Source organism: Zootoca vivipara, chromosome 16 (genome assembly GCF_963506605.1).
Source record: "Zootoca vivipara chromosome 16, rZooViv1.1, whole genome shotgun sequence".
In the NCBI taxonomy this organism is placed as follows: domain Eukaryota; kingdom Metazoa; phylum Chordata; class Lepidosauria; order Squamata; family Lacertidae; genus Zootoca; species Zootoca vivipara.
Window position 1 is genome coordinate 41,571,849 of NC_083291.1, and position 13,807 is coordinate 41,585,655.

Below are 13,807 nucleotides of genomic sequence, written 5' to 3' on the forward strand. Positions count from 1 at the left end.
ACTCTCTGATCTCAACAAAGGGATGCGGATGTGGTGAGATTTCAAGTGTTGCCCAATGCAAGGGAGATTTCTCACTTTATTTGAAACTTTTTGGATGTGCACACCACTGACACGGAATCTTATTGTTTTGTTACGGTATGTATTGCAGTTGTGCTCTCCTTGGATGCAGAGGTAGACTGAGGGTCAAGAAAGAGATCTTCAATCCTAGAACGATGGAGGCCTTGTGGGTGGGTGGTTCCTGTGTCCAGGAAATAGGTCCTGCACATGTTCCAGATGGGCTTGCACTCTCTCTGAAGGAGCAACTCAACAGTCGGGGTATCCTCTTTGATCCAGCCCTGTCCCCAGAGTCCCCAGCGACTTTTGAGGCTAGTAGTGCTTTCTACCAGCTCCAGCTGGTCCACAAGCTGCAACCATTCCTGGATCCTGGCAGCTTGACCACGGTGGCCTATGCATTGGTAACCTCAAGGCTTGGTAACTGCAACACACTTGATGGCTGGCCCAGAAGCTGCAGCAGAATGCAGCAGCCAGTCTGCTCACAGGAGCAGATTAGTTGCAACATGTCACTCCTCTGCTGAGAGCTGAACTGGTTGCCCAGTTGCTACTGGGTCAGGTTAACTCACAAAGTCCAAAACAACTTGTGCCCCAAAGACCTCCATTACCGAGTTCCTCTGATGGAGCTACTACCCACACAGAGGTTGAGTCGGCCTTTCCTGGGGGCTGAGTTTTCAGTGCAGCAGGTCCTGCCCTGTGGGATTCCCTGCTAGCAGAGCTTCTGGCAAGAATTGCCAACCTTGTGATTGGCAAGCCCAAGAGGCTCGGTGGTTTAGACCACACCACCCCTGTGTCCCTCCAGTTCAAATCCACACAAGGGGGTGATCTCCCGTTGCTCTGTTCCAGCTCCTGCCAACCCAGCAGTTTGAAAGCAGGCCACTGCGGCGGGAAGGGAAAGAGCGTTTCTGTGTGCTGCTCTGGCACTCATCACGGTGTCCTGTTGTGCCAGAAGCGGTTCAGTCATTTTGGCCACATGGCCCGGAAAGTTGTCTGTGGGCAAATGCCAGCTCCCTCAGCCTGAAAAGCAAGACGAGTACTGCACCCCATCGTCGCCTTTGACTGTCCAGGGGTCCTTTACCTTTATCTAGCAAGAATCATGATTGCCTTCATTTAGACATATCCTTAAAATAGTGTTATTCAGACAGGTCTTTGCCATGTGAATTTCTTACCAAGCAGCCTTTGCCAATGCCTTTATTGCTCTTATTGGAATTGTGTCCACTGCCTTGTAAGTAAAAAGTCAAGAGAAAGAAGTGCATCTTTTGAGAAAGAGCAGAAGCAAGACTGACTGAAGAGAGATTTGAGAATATTTCTCATGCCTTTGAACTGTCATGAAACCCAAGGTGCTTCTTTCCTTCCGTGGTTGTAAGAGAGGCACTGACAGCCGGCTGCCTAGGGAATAGGACCTGAAGGGAGGGATAGGCAACATGTGCCCTCCAGGTGGTCACAGACTCCCATCAGCCCCATGGTCAGGAATGATGAGAGTTGTAATCGAGCCACATCTAGAGGGCACCTCTTCCTACAACCCTTACACTTTTCCAGATGTGACCCCAAATGGCATTACCTTGTGTAATAGGTATCTGACTGTCCAGGTCTTGTTCCATTTTTGCGCAAGACTTCACGGCGCTGCCAGCCGGGCCCTAGTGAGGGGCAATCCACCCAGCCCTCTGTCATGATGATGTTGGATAGACCGCAGGGCAAGCACTGAAACAGCAAGAGAGTAATGGAAGGGTCATAGCTATGGGGCCAAAAGGGTTGTTCTTAAAATAACCAAAAACATACACACAGTCATGCAAGGAAGCACACAAGAGCAGCAAACTTGAAAGAGAGGCTTCCATATATGGTTCCCCTCAATTGCAGCCACTATAGTAAGGTATAATCTATATATATATATATATATAAATGTAAAATGTCCAGGTTGTATGTGCTCAGCTCGCTCCGAAACCACTTAACCGATTTGAGTTGAAATTCTGACACAACGTTGCAGTCCAATACAGGAGTGTTTGTATGAACTTAGATTATATAGATGTCACATCTGTCACAGGTAAAAATATGATTTTGTGTAAAAATTGCGCCCTCTATTGGACGTCAAAGGAACAGATGCCATATCCTTTTGTGTAACAATAGCGCCATCTGTTGGGAGTCAAAGAAAAATATCCTATAGAACATTCAGATGCCTCGGGGAATCGGGGGGGGGGGGGAGGGAATCAGGAATATAAAGCAACAGACAAAGAGTGGCCCAAATACGTGCCAAGGAAGCACGTATTTGTTTCCCTCCCCCCCACAAGCTCAACGACGTTTCCACACTCGCCCACCAACCACGTACACTGCCTCCATGTTTCACTGAACCTCCAGGAGTACCGCCACTCCCAGCCAGAATCCGGCGGGGGAAACGGACAGACACCCCCCCAACATTTCCATACCTTGGGCAGCTCCTTCTGAGAAACTGGGGGGCCGATCCTCTCCCTTTGGCACCACCACCTCTCCTCCCCCCCCCCCCGCCTCAGCATTTCCGCCTCCCTGAAGCGACTACACCTCGACTGCCTACCCCCTCAACCATCGGGATCTGGCGGGGGAACCGCCCAGACCCTCCAAAAAATGTAGGTATGTGAGGGGCAAAGAGAGGGGTGGGGGTGGGGGTTAAGGTGGCGTCGGGGGAAGATAACATCACTCCTGGGGGCAACAGAGAGAGGGGTGTTGTTACGTCATCCACCTCTCCTGGACAAGGGGGACCCTGACTGAGCCATAGCAACATGTGGCCGGGTATAGCTAGTATGGTTTAATTTGACATCCTAAGCACCCCAACTGGTATTCCTTTAAGGTAGTAATGGTTCTAGGCCTTAGGACTATGCAAGATGCACAGACATATTGGTGAAATCTCAGGAGTCTGAGGAACGACCAGCTCCAGGGGACAGAGATAAGCAATTCTGTGTCTCTCCCATCATGGCTGCTACACCTGCCCATACAGTCATACCAGGGGCTGAAGGAAACCCTCCAGTCTATCGGGCTCTTTGAACTATCTGAAGCAGGCCAGGCCACGCCTCTCACTGGTCCTTGTTGGGAGATGCCCTTGGACTTTAACAAACACTTTGGGTTACAGACTCCGCTAACCCAGAAGTAATACCTCGAGTTAAGAACTTGACCTCAGGATGAGAAGAGAAATCGCGCACCGGTGGCAGCAGGAGGCCCCATTAGCTAAAGTGGTACCTCAGGTTAAGAACGGTTTCAGGTTAAGATGGACCTCTGGAACGAATTAAGTTCGTAACCAGAGGTACCACTGTACTGCATAGCACTCTGAGTGGCACTGTCCTTGAAGCCATCCACCTCTCCTGGACAACGGACCCTGACTGAGCCATAGCAACGTGTGGCCAGGTATAGCTAGTATGGTTTAATTTGACATCCTAAGCACCCCAACTGGTATTCCTTTAAGGTAGAAACAATGAGAGTCCAAGCCTTACTTTAAGCACATGTCCCAGTTGAAAAAACAGCCTTGCACCAGGGTAATTTTAATTAAAGGCATCCACATTTAGGAAATCCGTTTAATTAAAGCAGAATTGAGCAGCTCGGCAGCTGTATCCATGACTGAGCAGTCCTATTTAGGATCCACTCTGCTCACCCAGAGACCCAGGTGGCGCTGTGGTTAAACCACTGAGCCTAGGGCTTGCCGATCAGAAGGTCGGCGGTTCGAATCCCTGTGACGGGGTGAGCTCCCGTTGCTTGGTCCCAGCTCCTGCCAACCTAGCAGTTTGAAAGCACGTCAAAATGCAAGTAGATAAATAGGAACCGCTACAGCGGGAAGGTAAACGGCGTTTCCATGTGCTGCTCTGGTTTGCCAGAAGCGGCTTTGTCATGCTGGCCACATGACCTGGAAGCTATACGCCGGCTCCCTCGGCCAATAATGCAAGATGAGCGCGCAACCCCAGAGTCGGTCACGACTGGACCTAATGGTCAGGGGTCCCTTTACCTTTACCAGCTCACCCCAAAAGGCAAACATAGTCTGCCTCCCTTTTTCCCTGACTGGATTGCCGTGCCCAATGGGGTCACCACCCAGAGGTCGTAAAAGGCAATTGAACTTTGGAACATGGAGTATACGGATTTTGTTGGATAACACAGATAATGAGTGTCCCAAATGCAGAACTGCCATCATTGCAAGAGACCTGTGGTGTTTTAACATCAATATTGCAGCATTTCAAGAAACTCAAAAGAGCAGGAGAGGGACAACTGAAGGAAGAAAAAGGAGGCTACACTTTCTTCTGGAAAGGTCTACCTGAACAAGAATATTGAATACAGTGGTACCTCGGTTTACAAACACAATTGGTTCCGGAAGTCCGTACTTAACCTGAAGCGTACTTAACCTGAAGCGAACTTTCCCATTGAAAGTAATGGAAAGTGGATTAATCCGTTCCAGACAGGTCCGCGGAGTACTTAAACTGAAAATACTCAAACCGAGGCGTACTTAAACTGAGGTATGACTGTGGATGCAGTAGGCTTTGCTATAAAAAATGATCTTGTGAAGCTCTTGTCAGAAGTCCCAACTGGCATTAATGAGCGGCTTTCAACCCTTCAAATAAAACTTCCCCAAACCCAACAGGCTACTATTCTAAGTGCTTATGCACCAACACTGGATGTCGGTGAAGACTTTAAAGTATTTTTTCTCTCTCAGCTGGAGGCAAATTTTTAAAAATGTAGTATAAACACTGACAACTGAGAAACACTAGCCTGCGAGCGCTCCAATTGGAGAACAGCCTTTCCCAAAGGTGTCATGGGTTTTGAAGACACTTGAACTCAGGACGCAAGGGAGAAACGTGCTGAGAGGAAGGAACGCTTGGCAAACCCTCACCATGATCAACCTCCACCCAGAAACCTCTGTCCCCACTGGGGAAGGACGTGTGGATCCAGAATTGGCCTCCACAGTCACTTACGGACTCAGTGTTAAGACTGAGTTCATGGAAGGAACAAGGGATTGCCAAAAAGAAGAATTAAAGCCCTTCATGACAATTAAAATGGTGCCCCTAATATTTTTTAAATACAACATCTATGAAAGGCAAGTGATCTTAGAAGGGTCATACCTTCTTCTCTCTCACAGGAGGAATTGGGGCCTCTGAGGTGGCACCTACTGCAATACGTACACGCCTTCACTTGAAAGTAATAGATAGATATTTCTTCATTCCTACAATTGTTTTAGACCTGCATAAAATTGCAAGTATAATCAAACTACTATATATTTTTCAACTGGGCCCCCGTTTAAGTATTGTAGCATTTTTTGTTAAATTGCATCTTGCAATTTAAACATTGCATTTTGTCTCTAGTTCCTAGGCAGTTGTCATGTTTATTGGTAAAACATGTTTTTGCCATGGCCTTGCTTTGAAGAAACTGTGGGGGGAGGGGGGCACCTAGTAAACAGCCATTGCCTGCTTTGCTAAAGCAATCATGTGCATAGGCAGCTGCAGAACTACCCTAGCAGGACCTTGGCTCAAGGACAAAACGCTCCGATGGATCTTGTTCTGGAGGGAAGGCAATGGCTGTATCCAAAATTACAATTAAGGGGGGCAGAAATAAAGTGAGCTGCAGTCTTGGAAGGTGCAGTTATGTTTAAAGAGCTGTGATGTTAGCAACAGAATAGATATGTGCCTATCTCCAAGAAAAGACATGGAGGGCAACATTGTTCTGGAATTCATATCTAGTCTGCCATATGAGCCATGCTATTTTCACAAACGGTTAACATACAGCCCCACTGTGCAAAAATTGTGTCCGCACCTTTCCCTGTAAGGCAGGCATCCCCAGACTGCGGCCCTCCAGATGTTTTGGCCTACAACTCCCATGATCCCTAGCTAACAGGACCAGTGGTCGGGGAAGATGGGAATTGTAGTCCAAAACATCTGGAGGGCCGAAGTTTGGGGATGCCTGCTGTAAGGCAACAATGGTATTTTTGTGCTGGGGAGCAGGCATCATGACTACACCTCAGGCTTCCCACTCTCTATGCCAAGTAGAAGGAGCCCCCCCCCAGATGTTTCTGGTCAACACCTTCCATCACTTCTGAGTATTGGCAATGCTGGTCCAGGTTGAGGAGGAAGTTGGGAGTCCAATGCCACCTGGTGGGCCAGAAGTTCCACCATCCCAGCTCCAGTAGCAAACCAAGCTCTACTTCCCAGGGAGCCCTTCCACACAATCCATCCTTTGGGGAGACCTGTTACAATTATTCAAAGGGCAGCATAACCACCTCCTAAATAAAACCAAAGCCCAACAAGGCCTCCGGGAAGCTGGTATTTCCCAAACTGTAACAAGTTCTCTTCAAGGGCTCATCAGTGTCATGGCTCAAGAAATGTTTTGCTTCTTGAATATTGGAGGCTTTCATCTGTTTTAATCCCAATTCAATTTTCTGGCCCTCCCAATTGGTGAAAATGTTTTTATACTACCTGATTACAGTACTGAGGGCAGTTAGTAAGAACTTCATTACCACCAGCCCAAGCAGCTCCGAACAATTCAGAAGGTCCATTTCCTGGTTATTTTCAAAGATACTGGAGATGCAAACACTGAACAGCTGAGTCTTAGCCAGGGGTTGGCAACCTGTGGCCCATGGGCCACAAATGGCCCACAGGGTCGTTTAAATGGCCCACAAGCCGGCCCTGAACCGAGCCGCCTGCTCAGCGAGTCCCTGCGCACTATGCTAAACCAGTGCAGCATGGAGTGGGGACTTGCTTCCGCGGTGCTGGAAATCGCGTCTGTGCAGACGCAAACGCCGGAAATTGCATCTGCGCATGCGCAGACGCTGGAAATCACATCTGCACAGATGCAATCTAGCCCACTGAGAGATCTCTGTGGGAGTAAACCGGCCCAGGCGAGCTAAATCTTGCCTACCCCTGGGCTTAGCTGTCTGCCCTCAGTAGGAATTTGCTAGTCCCTTCAAAGTGGCATACTTTGGGAGGAGAAGTTGCCCGTCTCCAGCACAGTGCAAAGGCCATACTTTGACTTGCAATCCCTATATTCACTATATTCACAGGACTATGAAAACCAGTTTGCCTTATTTGCAGGTGTTCAAAAGTGGTCATTTTCACTCTAGACTACACACTTCTCAGCTGTCTCAAGGAAGGATGGGCAAAAGGGCAAGGAAGGGTCAGGAGACAATTTGTGGGTTATTTGTGTGATTTCCCCTACGCTGTGCCAATCCATGACGTATCCCTGTGATTTCCCCACTCCTCCCCTCAACCCCCCCCCCGGCTTATCCCTGTGATTTCCCCCCTCTCCTCCGTCCAACCCCCCCCCCCCGGTTATCCCTGTGACCCGTTCATTTTGCACACAATCATTCCCCCAATGTGCGTGTTCTGTCCCAACCCTGACTCCCCTACCCACGTGTGTTATGCGAAATAACATTTATTCTACCCAAAGGCACGGCCCTGTAAAAGGCCCATATTCAGTTGATTCTATGCCACGGCCTATTCAGCCCCCCCCCCCACCTCCCAGGCAGGCCCCTAAATCCATGCAGCCTAGTCTGCAAAGCCGAGGCGAGATACTGTGGAGAGGGAAGGTTTCATCCCTGTGTCTCTCCCCCTGTTCTGACCCATTACCTATCCCTGTCCCCTATTCGCCCCCCCCGCCCCCCCAGACAGGCCCCTACCTCCACTTGGCAATGTTGGGCCTTGTTGCTGCAAAAGGCCTGTTTTCAGTTGGTTGCTGTGGAATTTTGTGATGTCATCCGGTGGCGCGGCTTTCGAGGCAGCAGTGGGCAGTCTGCCTTTCTATTGGATGCTGCTGGAGTCTTCAGAGCTTCTGCTGGTGACGTCTAATTTGGGTGCCACTTTTTTTTGTTTAATCATTATTTTAGGTATGAAAGGTTTGCTTTTTGGGGGGATTATGCCAGATCCCTTACTGATGGGCATGGAACGCTGTGGCCAAATTTGTTACATTACAGTTCAGCAGTTATGGAGAAAGGCTGTGACCTCTGCGCACGCAATCCCTACCTTTTTATATATATAGATTTTATTTTTTCATTTTTTATTTTACATCAAAGAAAACAATTTTTTACATCAAATTCCATTATCCAATTTTGACCCCCCCTTTCTGCAGTTGCTTGTGTTTTAGTATTTTCACTGAATTTCTGAGTTAAACCTAATTATTATTTATCCAATACATGTATAATAAAATATAATATAATAAAATTAATTTCTTTTGCTTTACACTTCAATTCTTTTGCTCGATCTTATCCCTGTTTACAGAGGAAATGCATGCTTATTAACAGTATGAGATCGCTCATGTAACTATTCAAATAATGACGGTGATTCAGAAATAAAATATCTGTTCAGTCACAAACCTATGAAAGCTTGCTCAGGAGGAATTCACGCTGTATTTCATGGGGTTTTACTCCCAAGTAATAATGGGGCCGCATGATCCAGCGGGCCTTTCCACGCCCGCCCCCCCGCCCATGCACCTTCTTCCCCTTCTTTTTGCAGCAGAGATCCAGGGAGAGATCCACTTCTGGTGGGTTGCTGGGGAGGGCCCGCTCTTTCTCTTCTTGCTCTTTGCAAAGTGGGCTTGGAGAGGTGGGGGGTGTCCCCTCCCCCCTCCATGCTTTTCTTGCTGCAGAAAAGTGCATCTCAGGGTTAAAGAGATCGAGTCCAGGCACCTAGAGAGGCTGCAGAGCAAACAGCAACACTTCTCCTTGCCGCTCACGCCCCCGAGCGCCTTCCTGCTTTTTGTGAATGGAGCTTGGAACGTTTGCGTCACCCCACGTGGCTCCAGCAGCAGCGCCTCCCTCTTCCTCCTCCCGCAAGAGGAGGCAAGGAGGGCAGAAATTGCGTTTGAGTGGCAAGCGAAATGCAGTATGCCGGGAGAGGGGGAAACCAGGCATGTGCAGAGGGCAGCAGGGAGGGAGAGGAGCTGCTTCCTTGGAAATCTGGTAAATTTACGGGGTCGCGGCGGGAAACGGATTTAAATCTGGGGGTTTCCCGCCAAAAACGGGAGACTTGGCAGCTATGGGAATGCAAGAGGGAACTAACAAGAACTTCATAATTTGTAGATAATTGAAAGAGTTGAACTGTATGAAAACATTGTGATGATTTGTGGCATTACCTTCTAAAGAGGATTCTAGCTCTGATTTATTATGGCTTTGGCAAGATACCAGCTTGTTAACGGATGGGAAAGGAATCAAAGAAGATAATGCTGGAAGTCTGCCCGGGGCTATGGTGAGATGCCAGATCTTTTTCGGTTTGGGAAACCGAAGCAAGATGGCGTGAGCTTGTGGGGCAGCAACAATTGAGGTTCTTGAGGTGGGGGGGGGGGATGCTGAAGATGATAGATTACAACGTGAAGGGAATGACAAACATTAAACAAACATTTCACACAGAAAGCTACGGAATACAAACTCCTCTTGCAAATTAATGGATATGGAATACTTAAATACGAACAAAAGTCATCACATCAGTGGCTGTTAAAATAAAGGATTAAGATCAGAACGGTTGTATTTGGATTAATTAGGAAGATTGGAGCAGGATGGAAGAATAACATCACTCTCTGAAGACCAGAACACGGTAAGTCATCCAAAAATGTTTAATTTGGAATTGGATAATTGACTTTATAATTGTATTATGATTTGGTATTGTATTAATATGGTATACATTGGATTGTTATTAAAATATTAAATATTATACTTATATTTAATATATACAGGTATATTTAACTGAAAGCTTTAATTACTTCCACTGTTTGACTAAGGACCAGAGACAGGAATCTCTTGAGGTTTGTGGAAAGGAGCAGACTGTTAATTTTTCAAGTCCACAGTCAGTCTCAAGTGGGGGGATGGGAGCCAGTTGCCTTCCTAAGATGGCCTGAGAAATATATGGAGCAGGCTAAGCGGCAAGTGCTGTACTAGCTATGTGGGGCAAAAGGAGGGCAGGAGTCAATAGCCTTGGACTTTATCATTTAAGTAAATCGCTCATAAACAGGCTGCGCAGATCACCAGATTGTGAAGTTTGCATTCCTGTGTCCACTTCTACTTCTACCATCTATTTCTGCTTCATTGACTATGCAAAAGCCTTTGACTGTGTCGACCACAGCAAACTATGGCAAGTTCTTAAAGAAATGGGAGTGCCTGATCACCTCATCTGTCTCCTGAGAAATCTCTATGTGGGACAAGAAGCTACAGTTAGAACTGGATATGGAACAACTGATTGGTGCAAAATTGGGAAAGGAGTACGACAAGGCTGTATGTTGTCTCCCTGCTTATTTAACTTATATGCAGAATTCATCATGCGAAAGGCTGAACTAGATGAATCCCAAGCCGGAATTAAGATTGCTGGAAGAAATATCAACAACCTCAGATATGCAGATGACACAACCTTGATGGCAGAAAGTGAGGAGGAATTAAAGAACCTTTTAATGTGGGTGAAAGAGAAGAGTGCAAAATATGGTCTGAAGCTCAACATAAAAAAAAACCAAGATCATGGCCACTGGTCCCATCACCTCCTGGCAAATAGAAGGGGAAGAAATGGAGGCAGTGAGAGATTTTCCTTTCTTGGGCTCCTTGATCACTGCAGATGGTGACAGCAGTCACGAAATTAAAAGACGCCTGCTTCTTGGGAGAAAAGCAATGACAAACCTAGACAGCATCTTAAAAAGCAGAGACATCACCTTGCCGACAAAGGTCCGTATAGTTCAAGCTATGGTTTTCCCAGTAGTGATGTATGGAAGTGAGAGCTGGACCATAAAGAAGGCTGATCGCCGAAGAATTGATGCTTTTGAATTATGGTGCTGGAGGAGACTCTTGAGAGTCCCATGGACTGCAAGAAGATCAAACCTATCCATTCTGAAGGAAATCAGCCCTGTGTGCTCACTGGAAGGACAGATCCTGAAGCTGAGGCTCCAATACTTTGGCCACCTCATGAGAAGAGAAGACTCCCTGGAAAAGACCCTGATGTTGGGAAAGATTGAGGGCACTAGGAGAAGGGGACGTCAGAGGACAAGATGGTTGGACAGTGTTCTCGAAGCTATGAACATGAGTTTGACCAAACTGCAGGAGGCAGTGGAAGACAGGAGTGCCTGGCGTGCTATGGTCCATGGGGTCACGAAGAGTCGGACACGACTAAACGACTAAACAACAAGAAGTCCAAGAGGAAATGCAACCTTTCCCCAATGACAATTTTACATACTTCCAGCTGTGAACTACACCAAACCAATAGTTCAGGCAGCTCCAAAGCACTCCCATTCAAATAAGCTCAGCAGACACATCAACTCTCTATAAAATGAGACTTCTGAAATCACATGCAAGCCTGATTTTTCTGACACTACAGCTATGTTAACCGTTTTACTCACACAGTCCTAATTCCCCATTCCAAGCACTCAGTCCTAATTCACCATTCAGTCACAAAGCCGGGGGACCTCCTATCTCAATAGCTTGCAATCATAACAAAAAGTGCTAGGCAGTAACTGCCATGTTCCAGAGGTTAAGGAACACGGGACTGGCCAAGATCTTTGGTTAGACCAGCCTTCTCCGACCTGGTGCTCACCAGGTATTTTCAACTGCAACTCCAATTAGCCCTAACTACTGGCCATGATGGCAGCGGTTGATGAGAACTGGAGCCCAGCAACCTCTAGAGGGCAACACATGGGGGATGAGAGAGTTATGCCAAATCTTCTTTTCTTTTTTAATTGCAGAAGTATGCTCTTTGACCGAGGGCTCTCGACAAGGCAAACACCTGTTTTGGAAATGAGCTGATGGATCATACAGGCAGCCAAAAACCCTTTGAGTAGGAGGAGGATGACATCAATGATACTTTCAACAATGGCACATTGCTTGCCACCTTTCGCTGCTTATATGTCCCACTTGCTAGAATTCAAACAGCAATAAAAAGCACCATAGTGAACGCTCGGGTTGCGAACGTGATCCGTGTGGGAGGCAAGTTCGCAACCCACAGCGTTTGCAACCCACAGCACTGCGTCTGCGCAAGCGCGGGTCGTGATTCAGTGCTTCTGCGCATGCGCAAAGTGCAATTTAGTGCTTCTGCGTATGCGCAAGCACCAAAACCCAGAAGTATCCCGTTCTGGTACTTCCGGGTACGGTGTGGTGCACAACCCGAAAATGCACAACCTGAAGCGTCTGTAACCCAAGGTATGACTGTATTTGCTTGCTGCAGCTTTCACTATGCTGAGCAGATGTTGTCATGTGATTCACAATCTACTGAAACATTAGAATAAACATGAAGAAAGCCATGTCTGGAAACATTAAAAACCAACACCGCTGAGAAGCACCAAACTATGGCCAAATAGTGGAGGCAGAATTTGCTTTCCTTGAAGATGAACTTTTATTTAAACCCACAAAGGAATTCCTACTTCATGTCAAACAAATTGGCAACAAGATGCTTCAATTGTCATTAACATTTCTGGTGGTCACTAGTTATCTGCTTGTTTAACCATAGTTTTTTTTACAACAAGGCATACATAAACAATTTTTAAAAATTCCTTCCAGTAGCACCTTAGAGACCAACCAAGTTTGTCATTGGTATGAGCTTTCGTGTGCATGCACACTTCTCTAGATACCATGTACACGAAAGCTCATACCAATGACAAACTCTCTAGGATGAAAATGGAGAAACTGAATGAAAATTTAAATGTGGGAGGCATGGACCTAGACACTGTGAGTGCAGCCTGTGCAGAGGGCAGAGATGCCAAAGAACTGCAGGCCAAAACACAAGAGAAACATTGTACATGTGTTTATATGCTAATGCTAGGAGCCTCTGTGCCAAGATGGGTGAACTGGAGTGCTTGGTCTTTGATATAGTTGGTATAATGGAAACCTGTTGGAATGGAGAGAATCAGTGGGATAATGTTATCTCTGGATATGAACTCTAGGAAGAAGAGGGAGACACATAGTGGAGGTGGTTTTGCTCTGTACATCAAAGAGGGCAATGTGACCCAGCAAGCAAAAATTCCCCCAAAGGGAATTCTCCTCCACAGAAACATTGTGGATGATGATACTGGGCCCTAAGAGTAACTTGGTGCTAGGAAAATGCTACCATCCCCCTGTTCAAACTGTTCAAGGAGTTCTTGAGATGATGAAGGAAACAATCAAAAGAGGAAATGGTGTAATAATGGGTACCTTCAACTACCATCATATAGACTGGTGACATATGTGTTTCAGTCATCACAAAGAGGAAAAATTTCTGACTACAGGTTCCACTGTACTCCAAATGACTATGCCCTAGAAGACTGCTGGTCATGGAACCAAACAGAAGGATGGCAACCCTGGATTTATCTTAAGTGGTGCCCAGGTGCCCAAGATGCAAGTGTTGCTAAAGCAACTGGAAGCAGTGGTCGTAGTGCAATTAAATTGAATATATATGTAAATGGCCAACTGCCAAGAAAATAAGACCTGGTAACATGTGACTTCAGAAAGGAAACTAAAAAAATAAAAATGAGGGACCTGGTAAAAAGTAAGTTGAAAGGTAATGTCAAGGGCGTCAAATCGCTCCAAAACACTTGGTCATTATTTAAAAACACAGCTGAAGGTTATACTTCAGATCAGGAAATGTACCATCAGACCAAAGTGAAAAAAGCTATTAGAGGCAGGAAGGATTCCTTCAAAAAATGGAATTCTTGTCTAAACGAGATCTTTGTGGACTTGCAATAGGCATCTGGCTGGGAACGAAGGATGTTGGATCATTAGCTGGATCCAGTAAGCTGTTCTTATGGTTATTAATGTTATTTTAAGTGGAGATGCCATGAACTGAACTTGGTATGCCAGGCACGTACAACACGTCTATTGCGATCG

General features: G+C 46.6%; 1 protein-coding gene across 11 annotated transcripts in view; it reads right to left on the reverse strand.

Moving 5' to 3' along the window:
- The window catches only part of MBD1 (methyl-CpG binding domain protein 1), an 83,217-nt gene that overhangs the window by 64,012 nt on the left and 5,398 nt on the right, over positions 1 to 13,807 (reverse strand). For all 11 annotated transcript variants that reach the window (XM_060269118.1, XM_060269121.1, XM_060269116.1 and 8 more), the window contains exon 2: positions 1,613 to 1,752. In XM_060269118.1, coding sequence (XP_060125101.1) covers positions 1,613 to 1,722 — 110 coding nt within the window. In that variant the 5' untranslated portion in view covers positions 1,723 to 1,752. The remainder of the gene's footprint in view (positions 1 to 1,612; positions 1,753 to 13,807) is intronic.